Source organism: Bubalus bubalis, chromosome 22 (assembly GCF_019923935.1).
Source record: "Bubalus bubalis isolate 160015118507 breed Murrah chromosome 22, NDDB_SH_1, whole genome shotgun sequence".
NCBI lineage: Eukaryota > Metazoa > Chordata > Mammalia > Artiodactyla > Bovidae > Bubalus > Bubalus bubalis.
Genome location: NC_059178.1, coordinates 20,141,148 through 20,155,445, shown reverse-complemented (window position 1 = coordinate 20,155,445; position 14,298 = coordinate 20,141,148). Strand labels below are relative to the sequence as shown.

At 44.1% G+C, this 14,298-nt stretch overlaps 1 protein-coding gene across 5 annotated transcripts in view; it reads left to right on the top strand.

Moving 5' to 3' along the window:
* Positions 1 to 13,909, top strand: part of VAPA (VAMP associated protein A) — a 35,956-nt gene extending 22,047 nt beyond the window's left edge. For 4 of the 5 annotated variants that reach the window (XM_006066258.3, XM_044934730.1, XM_044934729.1 and 1 more), the window contains exons 3-7: positions 93 to 196; positions 612 to 692; positions 7,211 to 7,345; positions 11,147 to 11,320; positions 13,145 to 13,909. In XM_006066258.3, the coding sequence (XP_006066320.1) occupies positions 93 to 196; positions 612 to 692; positions 7,211 to 7,345; positions 11,147 to 11,320; positions 13,145 to 13,303 (653 nt within the window). In that variant the 3' untranslated portion in view covers positions 13,304 to 13,909. The remainder of the gene's footprint in view (positions 1 to 92; positions 197 to 611; positions 693 to 7,210; positions 7,346 to 11,146; positions 11,321 to 13,144) is intronic. The other variant, XM_006066259.3, reaches the window with a different exon arrangement.
* Positions 13,910 to 14,298: the final 389 nt, after the last annotated feature.

The window sequence follows — 14,298 nt, the reverse complement described above, 5'->3', positions numbered from 1 at the left end:
CTTGCAACTTTCCTGGTTTTCTTTAAATTTTCAAATTAGTGAGTGAGTGCTGGGAACGGTCAAAGGTCAGTGATGTGTCCTTTCTTCTTCAGTAATGCTGCAGCCTTTTGACTATGACCCCAATGAGAAGAGTAAACACAAGTTTATGGTACAGACCATCTTTGCTCCACCAAACATTTCAGACATGGAAGCTGTGGTGAGTAGAGAAATTGAACAGAAATCTTTTGGGGGAATGTTGTTTAAACTTGGGTTTTGTTTAGTTCTTTATTGAGAAACCTACTTTTTAAAATTAAAAAAATCTGTGCATCTCTTCTCTATGGATGATCCTAACTCATGTCAAGAATGAAGGAATTTTGAAGTCGTATTTGTTAGAGACAGTTCAGAAGTGCATTGCTAACAGTGAAGCCTGGTCGTCTCTAGGGATGTCGGTGTGGTTTTAATGGTGGTGACAGTAGCTCTTGTAAGGTTCTGTAGAAAGTTCTGTGGCGCCTGCAAACCCCCCAGCCCGTCTCCAGGCAGCTGCACTAACCCTTTGGTTATCCCTTGAGAGGAAACCTACTTGTCACAATTGTATTTCCTCTGTCTCATTGTTTGGTTTCCTTTGTTTTTAGTGGAAAGAAGCGAAACCCGATGAATTAATGGATTCTAAATTGAGATGTGTATTTGAAATGCCCAATGAAAATGATAAATTGGTAAGTAGAAAAATTTAAGAAAATTGGAAGCTGCTCAGCTCTTACATTGAGATTTAACTTCTGCTGCTGGTTTTGGCCTTGGTGGGTGTGTGATGCATGATACAGCTGTTCTAGATTCGGTGCCTAGGCTTTTTTTAAAAACATGGTGTGGACGTGCTGTTTTCATGTTACAACATTTTGTTTGTTCAAGAGGAAAAGTACTTTTAGATACTTTTGATTAAAAGTATGATTAAAAAAGAAATAATTAAAAAAGCTGCATGATGGAGAAGAACCATCTCTTCCTACCAAAATCTTACCACTTAAACCACTTCAAGTTCTTTGTTAGAATAAGATGTGTGTATACATAAATATAATTAAGTTATAGACATAAACTAAGTTACAGACATAAACTGCTTTTTGGCAGCTATACCTGCAGCCTAGGGGTAAGATTTAATTTACATGGACAAACATTTATTCCAGATTTGGCTATTCCCAGGTATTTTGTTGACTATTGTTATTGGTCAAAATAATTCTGATTTTATCCCTTAGTAAATGATTTTTATGTTGTGTTTTGATTAGTGTGAGGCAAATAAAATTTGAGAGACAGTTTAAAAAGTAGCCTTAGAGAATGGGTTGTGGTTGCTTTCTCTGTTCCTTTTGTGAAATGCAAATTTGAATTTTTTCAGTGGTTTTTAGGAGGGGTCAGTAGATTTGTGTGCATGCGATTTAACATATAAAGTAATATGAACACATAGCATTGTTTGGCACAATTAGGTTATAATCTTACATGACTGTTGTCTTTGCTCTGGAGGCCATTTGCCCTGTTGAAAAGTAAACTTGCAGGTTAAATACATGGGCTTGATTACTGTGTTTCTCTTTTGAGGATAAGCTGAAATGAAAAAGTGCCTGAGTGGTAATTAGGTGTTGACCAAATCATTTATTGTGTTTTTAATGCCTTTTTAAGGGGATCTTAAAATATTTGCCAAAGACAGGGAATGTAAACACATGTTCTTACTGGAGAGCAAGGTTCTGGCGGTGCAGCAGCACTGGAGTTTTGACACTTCCCACATGGAGTTCATGTTCTTTTTTTGCTGAGGCTGCCAGGAGGCTAATAGCTTGTGTAGTTCTTCCTGGAACCAAGAAAGCACAGTAGCACATTGTCTGGGTTGACTTGTTTTATTTCTAGTTTTGTTGAGCTGCAGTTGACATGCTGTATAAGTTTAAGGTGTCAGCATAAAGACTAGTCTTCCATACATTGCGGAATGATTACTGCAGGAAGTTTAGTTAACATCCATTGTCTCATACAGCTACCAAAAAACACTGTTTTCCCCTGTGATCAGAACTCTTAGGATCTGCTCTCTTAAAAGGTGTTGAGTGTACCACACAGCTGTGTTAACTGTAGTCACCATGCTATATGTTACATCCCCAGTTCTTGTTTATCTGGGAGTGTGTATCTTCTGACCACCTTCATCCAGTTGCTCCTCCCCATACCCGACTCTTATAGCCACAGACCTGATCTGTTTCTGAGAGTTTGGGACTTTGTTGTTGTTTTAAGATTCCATGTATAAGTAAGCTCATCATACAGTATTTGTCTTTCTCTCACTTCACTTAGTGTAATGCTCCTAAGGTTCAGAACCATGTTGTCACAAATGGCAGGGTTTCCTTTTAATGGCTGGATAATATTCCATTGTATACACGCATTCCAGTCCGTGCGTATACACCACAGCTGCTTCATCCATTCTCTTGATGGGCACTTAGGTTGCCCCATGTCTTGTCTGTCGTAGATGCTGCTGCCGTGTGAACATGGAGCTGGAGATATCTCTTCCACACAGGCTGTCCTTCCCTTCAGATGTGTTCCAGGAGGCAGCGTTCATTGGAATAGGGCTGACTTATTTTAAAAACACATTTGGGTATTTTCTCACTTTTATGAGCTTTATGATTTTTACAGTTGTTTAATAAGCACAGAGCTATCTTTCAACTGGGCTTCTCTTATGCTCTGGATTGGAGAGCATTTGAGATTATAATCTGAAAAGGGCCGGGACCCAGGTAGTATTGGAAACCAAACCAGAGATTGAGGGAAATGACATGACTCTGATAGATGGGCCCGGCCATCTTCTGCCTTAAACAGGGAAGGAAGTAGCAGGGGCACCAGACAGAGGTGTAGCCCAGATTATCCAGCTAGAGTGGCTTTGGGTCTGCTAAAGGCTTGAACAGATACTGTGTGGTGAGCTCAGGACCCCACACCATGGAGCTAAAGCCAAAGTAGTTTGGTCCTAAAAGTTTTCCAGAGCAGGTTGTTAGTAACCTGGAGCGTGTTCAGCAATTTCAAAGTTCGCCAGAGAGTAGCTGATCCTGAGCTTGATATACTGGCTGCAGAAGGATGTGCACTTATTGAACTACTTGGACTTGCAGTATAGTTTTTACTGACCAATTAAATTATAGGGAATACTTGCTAAAGGTAATGAGTTTTTAAAAGCAATTGATTATGAAAAACTTTAAATACCTAGAAAAATGAACAGTAAGTTAACCCCAGTGAACCAGCTTGATTTTATCTCATCTCCATCACTTCCCATCTCACATACTGTTTGAAGTCACATCTCAGACATAATTAATTAATTAATTTCAATCCGTTATTGTTTCCGTATATATTGTTCAAAGCTGAGGATGTTAAGAAAAGTAGAAGAGTGAGGCCAGCACTGTCATTAGTCTTTGAAAGTTTAGTGCATCATTAACATCACGCTGCCAGGCAGAGTCACAAGTGTCAGCTGGACATTTGTAGTTTGTTTGATTTGAAATCAAACATACTACTCTTGGATGGTATGTTTCTTAAGACTCTTAAACTGTAGATTCCCTTGATTTCCTCTTGAACATTGTTTATTGAATCAGGTTTGTCCTATAGAGTTTCCTGTAGCCTGGCTTTTGTTGGTTGCATCCTTCAGATGTCATCTAACTTTTCTGCTGTTTTTGGTATTTCCCATAATCGAATCTAGAGACTGGATTAAATTGAGGCTTATTTTTTGCTGGTGAGGGAGAGGGCAGGACTGCTGTATAGATGATTATCTGTTCTTTCAGGGAGGCACATAGTGTCTTTTTTGTTTTGAAGCTAGCAGCTGTTGGTGTGTAGACAGTGGTTCCCAGCCAGGGGACATTTGTCCATGTCTGGAGGCGTTTTTGGTTGTCACAGCCATTGGGGTGGCGGGGGGGTGGGGTGTGGGTAGAGGCCAGGAACACTGCTCACAGGACCGTTCCCAGAGCAAATATTTTCTAGCCCTAAACGTCAGTAAAGTTGCAAGTGAGAAGGCGTGGTGTAGGTCCATTAATTCACTGAAGGTTGGGTAGTGGTGGCTCAGTCACTCCGGCCTCATTGTGTTAGAAGTACATGGCGCTCACCTGATACTTGCTGGTACAGTCAGGGGCGGAGTTCTGAGTCTTTCTCTTAGGTTAGATGCCTCCACTCACTTGTGTCCTTCTGATGATATGTTCCATTAGCTTTGCCACCTCCTTCCTTTTCTCCTCTTTGCTATGTTCTGTGGACTCTCGGACTTAAACTCATTTGTGTTTCAGCCCCTTAGAGGTTCCATGTTGGTACCAGCTGTTCTGTAAAATACTCGTTTGGAAACTGTTCCTGCTTAAACTCATTCTTGTGGTGCTGCTAACCTGCAGGTTCTACAAGAAACCCCTGTGACACAGGGATCACTGAAGTGGGTGCAGCCTGCCCCAGACCTGCCATCTGAATTGTTGATTAGTGACTTCCTGTTGAGGTGTCAGCTTTTCGTTGTGTCAAAATCTTTATAGAAAATGTGAAGCATCAAAGTAACCAAACCTGGAATGTTTATAATATAAAACATACAAAGTTTTTGTGTATTTGTTATAATGGTTAAGGATGAAACCTTATATATATGTATGGATACACACACGTGCGTGTAAAAATACATTTGAAACACCTCTTTTCTAATGCTTTATTCATCTAAAGCATGATGAGACCCTGTTGGTAAGACCCTAATGAAATCTTGCCACTTCCAGTTCAGTGTTAACTACAGACGATGTTAATGAAACTGCTCTAAGATCATAGTGTCTTTGACATACTACTTTCTTTCTAACAGCCATAGGTACAGTTATGAAATTACTTCATACCCCATTTCTGTATATGTGTCTTCACTTTAGTAAGAACTTTGTTTATTAGGGAATTAGGGCATCATTGAGTCGTGTTTTGCATAGATAAAGTTTGTCAGTTTACTACAGATAAATCAGTTAGGTGCCATATGAAGTTGAATGCTGTCTACACAAATTGATTAAAGAGGACACTCCCTTGTTCAAGGAAAACACACTTGTAAACAGTTAGTAGCATGTATTTTTAGAAGTGAAGTACAAAACATTTTTTAGTATGTAGTAGGATTATTGTGTAGTAAATTCCTATGGTGACATGGTTTCACCTCTTATTTGTTTAGTTTGTTCATTTATATATTTTTAAAAGTGTTAATTTCAGCAAAATTCAATTTAGTCTTGACCAAGTTGCTGGTGACAGCCTGTGGTTTAATACACAGCTCCGTCCAGATGGCACTCGCCTTGTGTTCGGCGCTTAGTGTGTGGACCTGAAGAGAAGCCCATGCCAGTTAGCGGCCCCTTCCACATTCACTCTCAAGAGTTGCCCATCTGCATTTAGGACCTTTAGTAATCCATTTAGAAAGCTTTAGTTAATATCCAAAGCTGATAGATGGTGCAGTAGCTATCATAGTAGTTATACTTTGTTCTCAGAGTTGGTGTAGGCAGCAAGTCTCAGTGTTGTGATGTTGATTCAGTGTGTCTTAACGTTTGGTACCCCATCCCCTTCTCACCCCTGCCCGCAGCCCCTCACCCACCTCCCTGAGCCACCCCAAAGAAGTAGACAGTCGGTTAAGCACAGTAGGCGCGGCACCCTGTGTGAGGGCCCGTGTCTCTTCAGGTGTGCTGCTAGTTCTTGGTGTTGGCTGTTCCTAGAGACAGCTGGAAAAGAGTATGTTATTATGTTGTTGATTTCCTTAGGGTTTTTAGAACCTTGATGCCAAATATATAACTAAGAAAATGAAGGTTTTGGTTATCTTGTAGGAAAGATGCCAGTATAGTGGTTGAGTCCATGTATTTTTTTGTTTATCGTTTAAGGAAGTCATTTTTGTGATGAAACAGTCGTACTGTATTTGAACCATCATTAGAATATGGGCTTCTTTTTGGGAAATAGGTCTCTGATTTGGATCGTACCTAGAATGGTCTAGGAGTCCAAGAAACCTTTCATTTTAGAATGAAAAGAGGTCCTGTTACTAACACTTCCTGGGCAGTTCTGCTTTTAGGCACTGAGACTTGTGGCCCCCAGTCCTCAGGGCCCTGAGCACGTTGGTGGCGCGTTTTAGTAAGTTCATGGCAAGCGCAGTTGTCTGAGTTATTAACTCTTGTTCGTTATGATTATCTCTGTATTATGAAATCTGATGTCCAGTTAGTGTTCATGGTTTTTTTTAGAATGAGTGTGGTTTCAGATTAACTTGTTAGTAATCATATTTGATCACTTAATTCTGTTGAAATAAAATTTTTTTTTTTAGGCCACCAACTTTACTTGACATTTTCCAAATTTTAAAAAAGTATTACATTTCATTTATAAGCCCTCCATTTAACATCTGTTAATGACATTTGCTTTATGATATAATGTTATTTTCAAGGAAAAAATACTTATCATAATGAAGAGTGAAGGGCAGTCAAGAAAGGGAACCTCAGGGATCCTGTGTATAAAGATTTTTTATGATTAAGTGTGCATTATTTTCTGTTGAGATAAAGAACAGATTGGCGACAGTGCATTATCAAGTAAGATGGAGAGGTCTTATCATAGTTATGTATAGTGACCTGAGATATCAGTAAGTATTATTTGAGTCTGCTACAGCCTTTTTGTATGGTATTATCTTTAAGTGTGTTAAAGGAATTTGAGAAGATAGAGAACTGTGGAGATACAATGGTGTGCTAGAATGTTCTGTGTGTCTTTGTGTCTTGATCCTGGGAGGCAGGTAGGGGAGTGTGCGCGCGCATGTTTGTGTTTGTGGGAGGGGTGTCTGTGCTGAATACAGAAGTGTATAAATTATTGTAATTTTTGAACGCTTGGAAAAATTGATTTAATTTAAACATTATTCAAGTTGAGTGTTTTCAAAGGTAAGAAAACGGAAGTGCTTGTTCTTCAGGTATTGACAAGTATTCATTAGTAACAAAAATTAGAAGCCACGCAGGTAGAAGGTCCTCATTCTAGGACAACATGAGGCTGGCCTAAGGTTAATAAGGTTTATACATTTAGTTTAGTGAACGTAATGCAAATTGATTGTAGCTAATTCATAGAAAAACTTCAAAAAGGTACTTTTTGCTTTAACATAACTATTATTTATTACTATTTCTTATGTGTGACACGTCTTTATAGAATAAGTTGAATGTTGAGAGCCTAATGATCTCTGTGTTAGTCATCCCCAGTCCCTCGCAGGAGTGGTCAGAGCTCGGTGTGAAACTGAGACTGTGTTTCCCCTGCACGTCAGGGTCTCGCTCCTCCAGGGCCCGCCGTGGCCGTCGCTCCGCTGGGCAGCATCAACAGCACAGGCACAGCACCTGCCACTTATAGTGCGAAGAATGAGCCCAGGGCCTTCAGTGTGTTCAAACAGGAGAAGCAGAAGGTTTGTTTCAGGGAGCTGACAGATAGACGAGTCTGCCAGTGTCACTGATCACGGTGACGTAGTCACTGAGCACGTGCGAGGTATTTATTGTCAGTGTTTTATGTGCAGTAACTAGAACTGAAAATTTCAGCTATGTTTAAAACGACAGCAGAACCACAGTCACTTAAAAACTACGAATACAAATTCTTCTGCTTAATCAGCAAACACAACACTTGATAACATCCCAGTCGTGAGCAGAACAGTGTAAATGGGAGCATTATTATGAAGTGGGCATGCTTTTTCACTGTCGCTGAGGTTTGGGGAGCATCTTCTGGGAAAAATCTGATGGGGGCAGCAGGTGTCAGTCAAGGGGGAGGAGCTGGTGGATGTCACTCTCCAGGCAGGTGTTTTATGTTTATACATAAGAAAGATCAATGAGATTTCTGCCTAACATCTGTCCCATGCAGCTGACGGTTACTGTCTTTAACTGTTGGTGTCCCCGGGGGAGAATGGTGGCAGGAGCCCTACAGATCTGAGGTCACCTCTGAGTTTATTAGTGTCTCCGTGTGTGCGCCTTTGTGTATGCTTGTGTGCACCTGACATCCAGTTGAGTACGACACTGGCACACCTGTCGACCTTGACCTCCTGGGGGTGTCCCGGGTGCCGTAGGCTGCCTCTCTCTCGCATTTCCTGCTTCTGGGGAGCTCTGGCTTTCAGAGAACACGGACACTAAGGCTTCAAAACCTACTCCTTTCTCTAAAGGCCTAAAACTTCTAACAGTTCTGTGATTTTAGTTTAGACTGCAGATGTATTGATATTTCGGTAACTATATTCAAACACCGCCTCCTCTCAGCTGAGGTCTTATTTGAGCCTCCTGCGGTTTCCTGCTGCCTCTCTGGGCTTTGCCCTTTGCCCCTGCACATGCCCTGGACCCCTCACTCCCCCAGGAGCCACGAGTGTTGCCCCGGTGTGCGTTCTTTCCCTCCTCTGACCATCCCAGGGCTTCAGTGCAGAAACCAAATTTGCCTTTTATCTCACCTTTCCTTTTCTGGCAGCCCCTAAGCCCTCACTTTTTCTAGTTATCCCTAAAGGGAATAATTCAGAGTATTATTGGAACTGAAATTCTAAAGGAGGCTTTCTAAAAAGTACAGCGGTAAATTCATCTCCTAGGTGGAGGGGCTTGCTGCTGATAGGCTGAGTCATGTGAAGCAGGGTAGCAAGCTCTTAGTGGTACCATGGCCTTGACTGCCGAGTCTCTTCCGAGTTGCAGTGTTAGATGTGCTCAGCGTCACTGCTCCTTGACTGTTCGGCGTCACAGCTTGTTGAATGCCTCCAGTTGGTGTCCAGACGGGTTCAGAAGAACCCATCTCCTCTTTGGGGGAGCATCTGAAGCAACTCTCGAGGAGGGACCATGCAGTGGAGCCTGTGGTTAGGTCCCAGCAGCCTTGGTGTCTCCAGCTTATCCCACACCAGTGACGCCCCCCACTCAACCCTTCTTTAGCCACCCCGAGTTAGGTTCTGTATGCTTCCACTATAAAGTAGTTAATCAGTAAATTGGATTTCCTTGCCCCTGCTGTGTGTGCTGACTGGTTTGTAGGGACCTGAATGCTTGTGATCACAGGGTGTATGTGCACGTACTCAGTGTGACTATCTCATGACCTGTTGGGCTCACTTCTGACAAGTGTTTAGGCTTCACTATTATCCCATGCATTCTAGTCTTTAACATGTATGCACCACAGATTGGTCATGACATTTCTTTTCCTTTTCCTTATAAAGGCAATATAACTACATTAAGGAAAATTTTCAATTAAAAGATCTCATTCTGTCACTGTGAGATGCTGTCAGTTGACGTGGTATTTAAAATCCCAGAGTGGGAGCTTCCCATCAGATGTTAATAAGAGTGAAATGTTTAAGTAACTTTGGTAAGGCACAGAATAGTATTTAGTGACATCATGTCATTTAGAATGACACTTAAAAGATGTACGTATAAATGAATAAAGAAAGATTTAAAAGTTACATGTATGCTGAGTTTATAAAACATGCATATGAAAGAATATTGGAAGATAATATAGGAATAATAGTTATGTTGAATTGATGAGAGAATGGGGGGTAATTTCCTCTCTTATATTCTCAATTTTCTAGAATTTCAAAAATTTGTTCAAAAATAAAAAGCCATTTGGGAAGAATTTGATGAGTCCTCGTTCTAATTTTGTCTTTGCTTGGTTGACCTTTTGTATCTCCTGTTGATTTCTTAGTTTTCTGGCATGAGGGTGATACTCTTTCCCCGAGTTGTGGTATTGTGGACCGTTGGTCTTCATGGAGGAAGGAAGGCCGTGTGCCATCCTGGTTCCCAGTTGCTGGGCTGCTTCAGGTGGAAAGTGAGAAGTCACTTGGGAAGCCATTTTGAAGTGAACTCTAGTGACTATGAAGGAAAGGAAGAGAGAAGCTATTGGTGGAGGGTACTAGCATCTGAAATGGGATTTTTAGCAGACCTGAGGGGCTTGGCTGGGAAGAGAGAGAGGGAGGAGGAGGCTCCCACAGAAGCAGAGAGGATCATGAAGCAAGCTTCTTGTACCTGGCCCGGCGGGGATGCTTCGGAGAGTGAGGGGGATCTGAGTGTTGACTGGGACCTCAGTATAATCAGTGGTGGTCATTTTTACATGGATCTAGAATAGCAATCAGAGCACAACCCCTTCATAGGAAGTACGTCTTGTCCCCACTTGTACTCAGTGTGAATTCCAGAACTGGGATGCTGTGGCAGGTGTTGACTGTAATTAAATCCTCTGGTGAGTACTTGGAACCTGCCGTAAAGTTGATTTTGAAAATGTTTTTGGTAGAATTTTATATCTGAATAAAGCAGTTTATACCTTGCTATCTGAAAAGTTAAATTTTTAGCAAGTAAAATTTTAATTGAAGACAAGACTTGCTGTGCTAGTCCTGTTGGGGTGCTTGAAGGTGGAGAGGAGGTTCGGGTGGACAGGTGTCCAGTTGAGGCTCAGGGCACCTGGGGGCCCGCCGGGTCACATGGGTCAGTGCTGGCGGACTTAAGACATGGGAGTTGTAATTTAGAGTGCCAGAGCACCACTTTGGCTCTGTACTGAATCTGATGACTTACAGCAGGGAGTGTTACTTCATAAACGCGGGGGTCACTCATGTTTGAGCGCAGTTGTCAGGCGGACTCTCCCTGCCTGCTTTTTCCCCACAACACGTGTTTGTGCTCATTATCTCCGCTTCAGGCTCCAGGTCCTCCAGTTACTTTTTTCTGTGAACAGAACTTGGGTTTTCTCTCACGCATTTCTCTTAGGTGGTCTGATTTCATTTGAGTGGTTGCGACCGCATCCCCCTGCCCTCCGGCACCTCGCTCGGGCTGCAGAATCAGCACTGACCGTGAACTTCGTGTGTGGATCCGGGCAGGTGTCCCTCAGTGTCCTTGTTGAGTGATCACTGGCTGGGGTGCTGGGTTTAGGGGTGAAGCACAGACGAGTGACTCTTGCTGTCCCAGACTTGGAGGTGTGGTAGGGAAGAATCTTGGAGGATGATGTGAGCTGCGTGCTCGCTGCTCTGGGGTGGGAGGTGGACGCAGAGCAGGGAACCACGTGTTCGGACCTTGGTGACCACTCATGCTCACTGTTGTCCTGTAGAGCTGGTCACAGGGGACCAGATGTTGGACATTTTAAAACCTTTAATAATGAAATTGAAACCTGTCAGAACTTGCTGTGTAAATAATTTCTTGGACAAGGATGTGGAGTTTAAGTTTTGTTTAAAACCAGTAAGGAGAGTTGTCAGTTGACGAACTCCCCGCCTGCTATCTTTGTGATGCAGAACGACATGGAACCCAGCAAAGCCGTTCCCCTGAATGCTGCGAAGCAGGATGGGCCCGTGCCAAAGCCGCACAGCGTTTCCCTCAGTGACACTGAGACGAGGAAGCTCGTGGAGGAGTGCAAGCGGCTGCAGGGGGAGATGATGAAGCTGTCGGAAGAGAACCGGCTCCTGAGGGTGAGTGCCCGCCCGGCCCCGCTTGGCGGCGGCCTGGGTGCCGGGGGCTGGTGTGGCCTTGCCGCGTCCTCGCTTGCTGGCGCAGCCTCCGTGCCCGGGCCTGGCCTTGTTGGCTGCGGCAGCAGTGTCGTCCCTGCGAGGGGCCCCCGTCGTCCAGGGCGGGCCACCGAGGTGTGCTTCGTTGGAATTAAGATGTGCTGTGAGTCACGTAGTGCAAGAAAAATCCCTGTTTTTTGTTGTTATGTTGAAAACATACTGAATTCTATGGATTCAGTAGAAGATACATTATTAAAGCTAATTTTATCAATTTTGGTACTTTTTTAATGGGCTTAGAAAATTTTAAATTTCGTGCATGACTCCCATTGAAGGCTCCTGTGAGGTGGCTTGACCTGTGCTGAGATGGTTTTTCTGGCTGTTTCTCCCTCTCTCAAGCCCCTCTCCAAGGCCCCTGCCCCGAGCACCTACCTGGAGGGTGGAGAGATGGTCTCTGTTTCACAACCACACACAGCCCCATGCAGTTGTAAGGGGGCTGCTGTTTGCACTTTTCCTTTACCTGCCGTGACCTCAGTTCTGTGTTTGGTGGACGGTGTGCTCCCCGGTGTGCTGAGCCCAGGTGTTCAGAGAGCTGAGGCCTGAATGCCAGGAACTGCTAGGCTGACCAGGCTGGGAGACAGGTGGTGGAATTGACTGATGTTCTCTAGGAGATGCTGTTTGAAGAAGCATCCTGCTTTTTAAAAGATAAAAGAACCTTGAAGGCCGCTGGTGCACTGAGTTGACCTCTGGCCCTTAACAGCTCACATCGAGGCTGGCATTGCGGCAGCCTTCCTGGGCAGGATCTCCCACTGCCCTTCACCTCCCCACCCCCTCTTCCTCATCTAGCCTGTTGACTGGAGTCTCCTGTGAGCTCTTACCTCATGTCCGGGCCACACCCCAAACCCAGGGAGGCAGAGTCATCTGGAGTGCCTTTTAAAGTTCTCTCTGGGACTAAGAGTCATTGTGGTGTCCACATAGGACTAACCGGAACAAGACCCAAACCCACAGCCACTCCGAGCAGCCGGGCATATAGGCAGACAGCATGACGCCAAGGGCATGTGGTGTCACTGGTGAACACATGGCGGCGGGGCGGGGGGAGTGCGAGAAGCGAGACCAGCTTGTGCTGAGGAGGTGAAGCGTTGCCCCCTCTCTGGTCACGGTGGTAGGCCAGGTGAAGCTGGCTGCCTTGGCGCAGAGGTGTGGGTGTTTTCCAGTGTCATTCTGCAGCTGGTGAAGTGTCGTAACAGCCTCCTACTTTGAGTGACTGCTGTTGTGTTACTGAGAACCTTGTCCCCTAAAATCCCAGGCTGACTGTCAGAAACTGCTGTGTCAGACAGCATCAGTCAGGATGGAGCAGCCGCTCTGGTCTGGAAGTGGAGATCACCTTGCAGAAAAGTGGTCTCCAGTCCAGGCGCAGAGCCTTGGGCCCGGGTCCTGCAAGCAGCTCTCCCCCTCTTTTGTGTCCCTCCTTTCTTACAAAACAGGGTCCTGTGTGTCCTCCATGGTCCAGGCTGGGTGCAAGCCCTTTACTCACACCCTCCCTCTCCCCCAGTCCCGCGAGGTCCCGGCTCTCCCTGTGTGGGGCTGGCTTGCCACGTGTGTGTAAGCCGGACTCTGACTAGCACTGACCTGTTTCTGGTCATCTGTGGCTGAAGGGCCGTTTGTGAGGACACTGTGGGCCCCCCGGGTCACCTGCATATGGCTCTGGCTCTGTTGTCTGTGGATTTGTAGCTTGTGGTCTGATGCACATTTGTTTTTGAAATCTCTTTTTGTGCCTGTGTTTTTTCCTAGGATGAAGGCTTACGGCTCAGGAAGGTAGCACATTCGGATAAACCTGGATCCACCTCAGCTGTGTCCTTCAGAGAGAACGTCACCAGTCCTCTTCCTTCACTTCTTGTTGTCATTGCAGCCATTTTCATTGGATTCTTTCTAGGGAAATTCATCTTGTAGAGTGAAGCATGCAGAGTGCTCTTTCTTTTTTTCCTCTTGACCAGAAAAGATTCGTTTACCTGCCATCTCACTGGTAGTGTGGCCATGGTGACCATGTGGCCCACGGTGACCATGCTTTGTGTGTAAGCGTCATGTAGGCCTCGCCCGTAACGGTCTCACGGTTAGAAAGAAACGCGTAAGAGCAGAGTGCTGGGCTCCGGACAGCGCCACCGCCACCAGACCGTCCCTAGCAGGCGTCATTGCACATCCAGTCCTTTATGAAATTCATAAATAAAGAATTGTTCTTTCTTTGTGGTTTTAATAAGAGTTCAAGAATTGTTCAGAGTCTTGTAAATGTTATTTTAATAATCCCTTTAAATTTTATCTGTTGCTGTTACCTCTTGAAATATGATTTATTTAGATTGCTAATCCCACTCATTCAGGAAATGCCAAGAGGTATTCTGTGGGGAAATGGTGCCTCGTACAGTGTAAATTTTCTCCTTCACCTTTGCTAATATCATGGCAGAATTTTTCTTACCCTTGTGAGGCAGTTGTTGACTGAGTTTTTCATCCTTCCAATCCTGTCCCATGGTATTTAACACAAAAATAATAAAACTGTTAACAGATTCTTGCTCGATAGCTTGTGTCTGTCGTGTCCTGAGGCGGGTGTCAGGGAGCGCGCTGTGTGGCGATCTGGGTTATGAAACGCATGACTTATCTCACGGAAACCCTTGCAGGTGTCATGGTGTTTGTGGTTCAAAGGCCTCATTCCTCTAAGGAAAGGAATTGATAAGATTTCAGGACACTTTTGGTGTTTTAGAAGGTCATAATCCGTTTGTCTTCAAGTTAATACAAAATAAGCAGACATCGTGAGAATTACAAGTGCTGTAATGTCAGGCAGTTTACGCGTCTGCCCTGTGGTGCGAGTCTGTTTAATTTATCCTGTTCTTAGGTTCTTTGAGTGTCTGTCTTCTCAAGAAAGACTCATTTTCCTTGGTTCTAATCACTGATTTTTG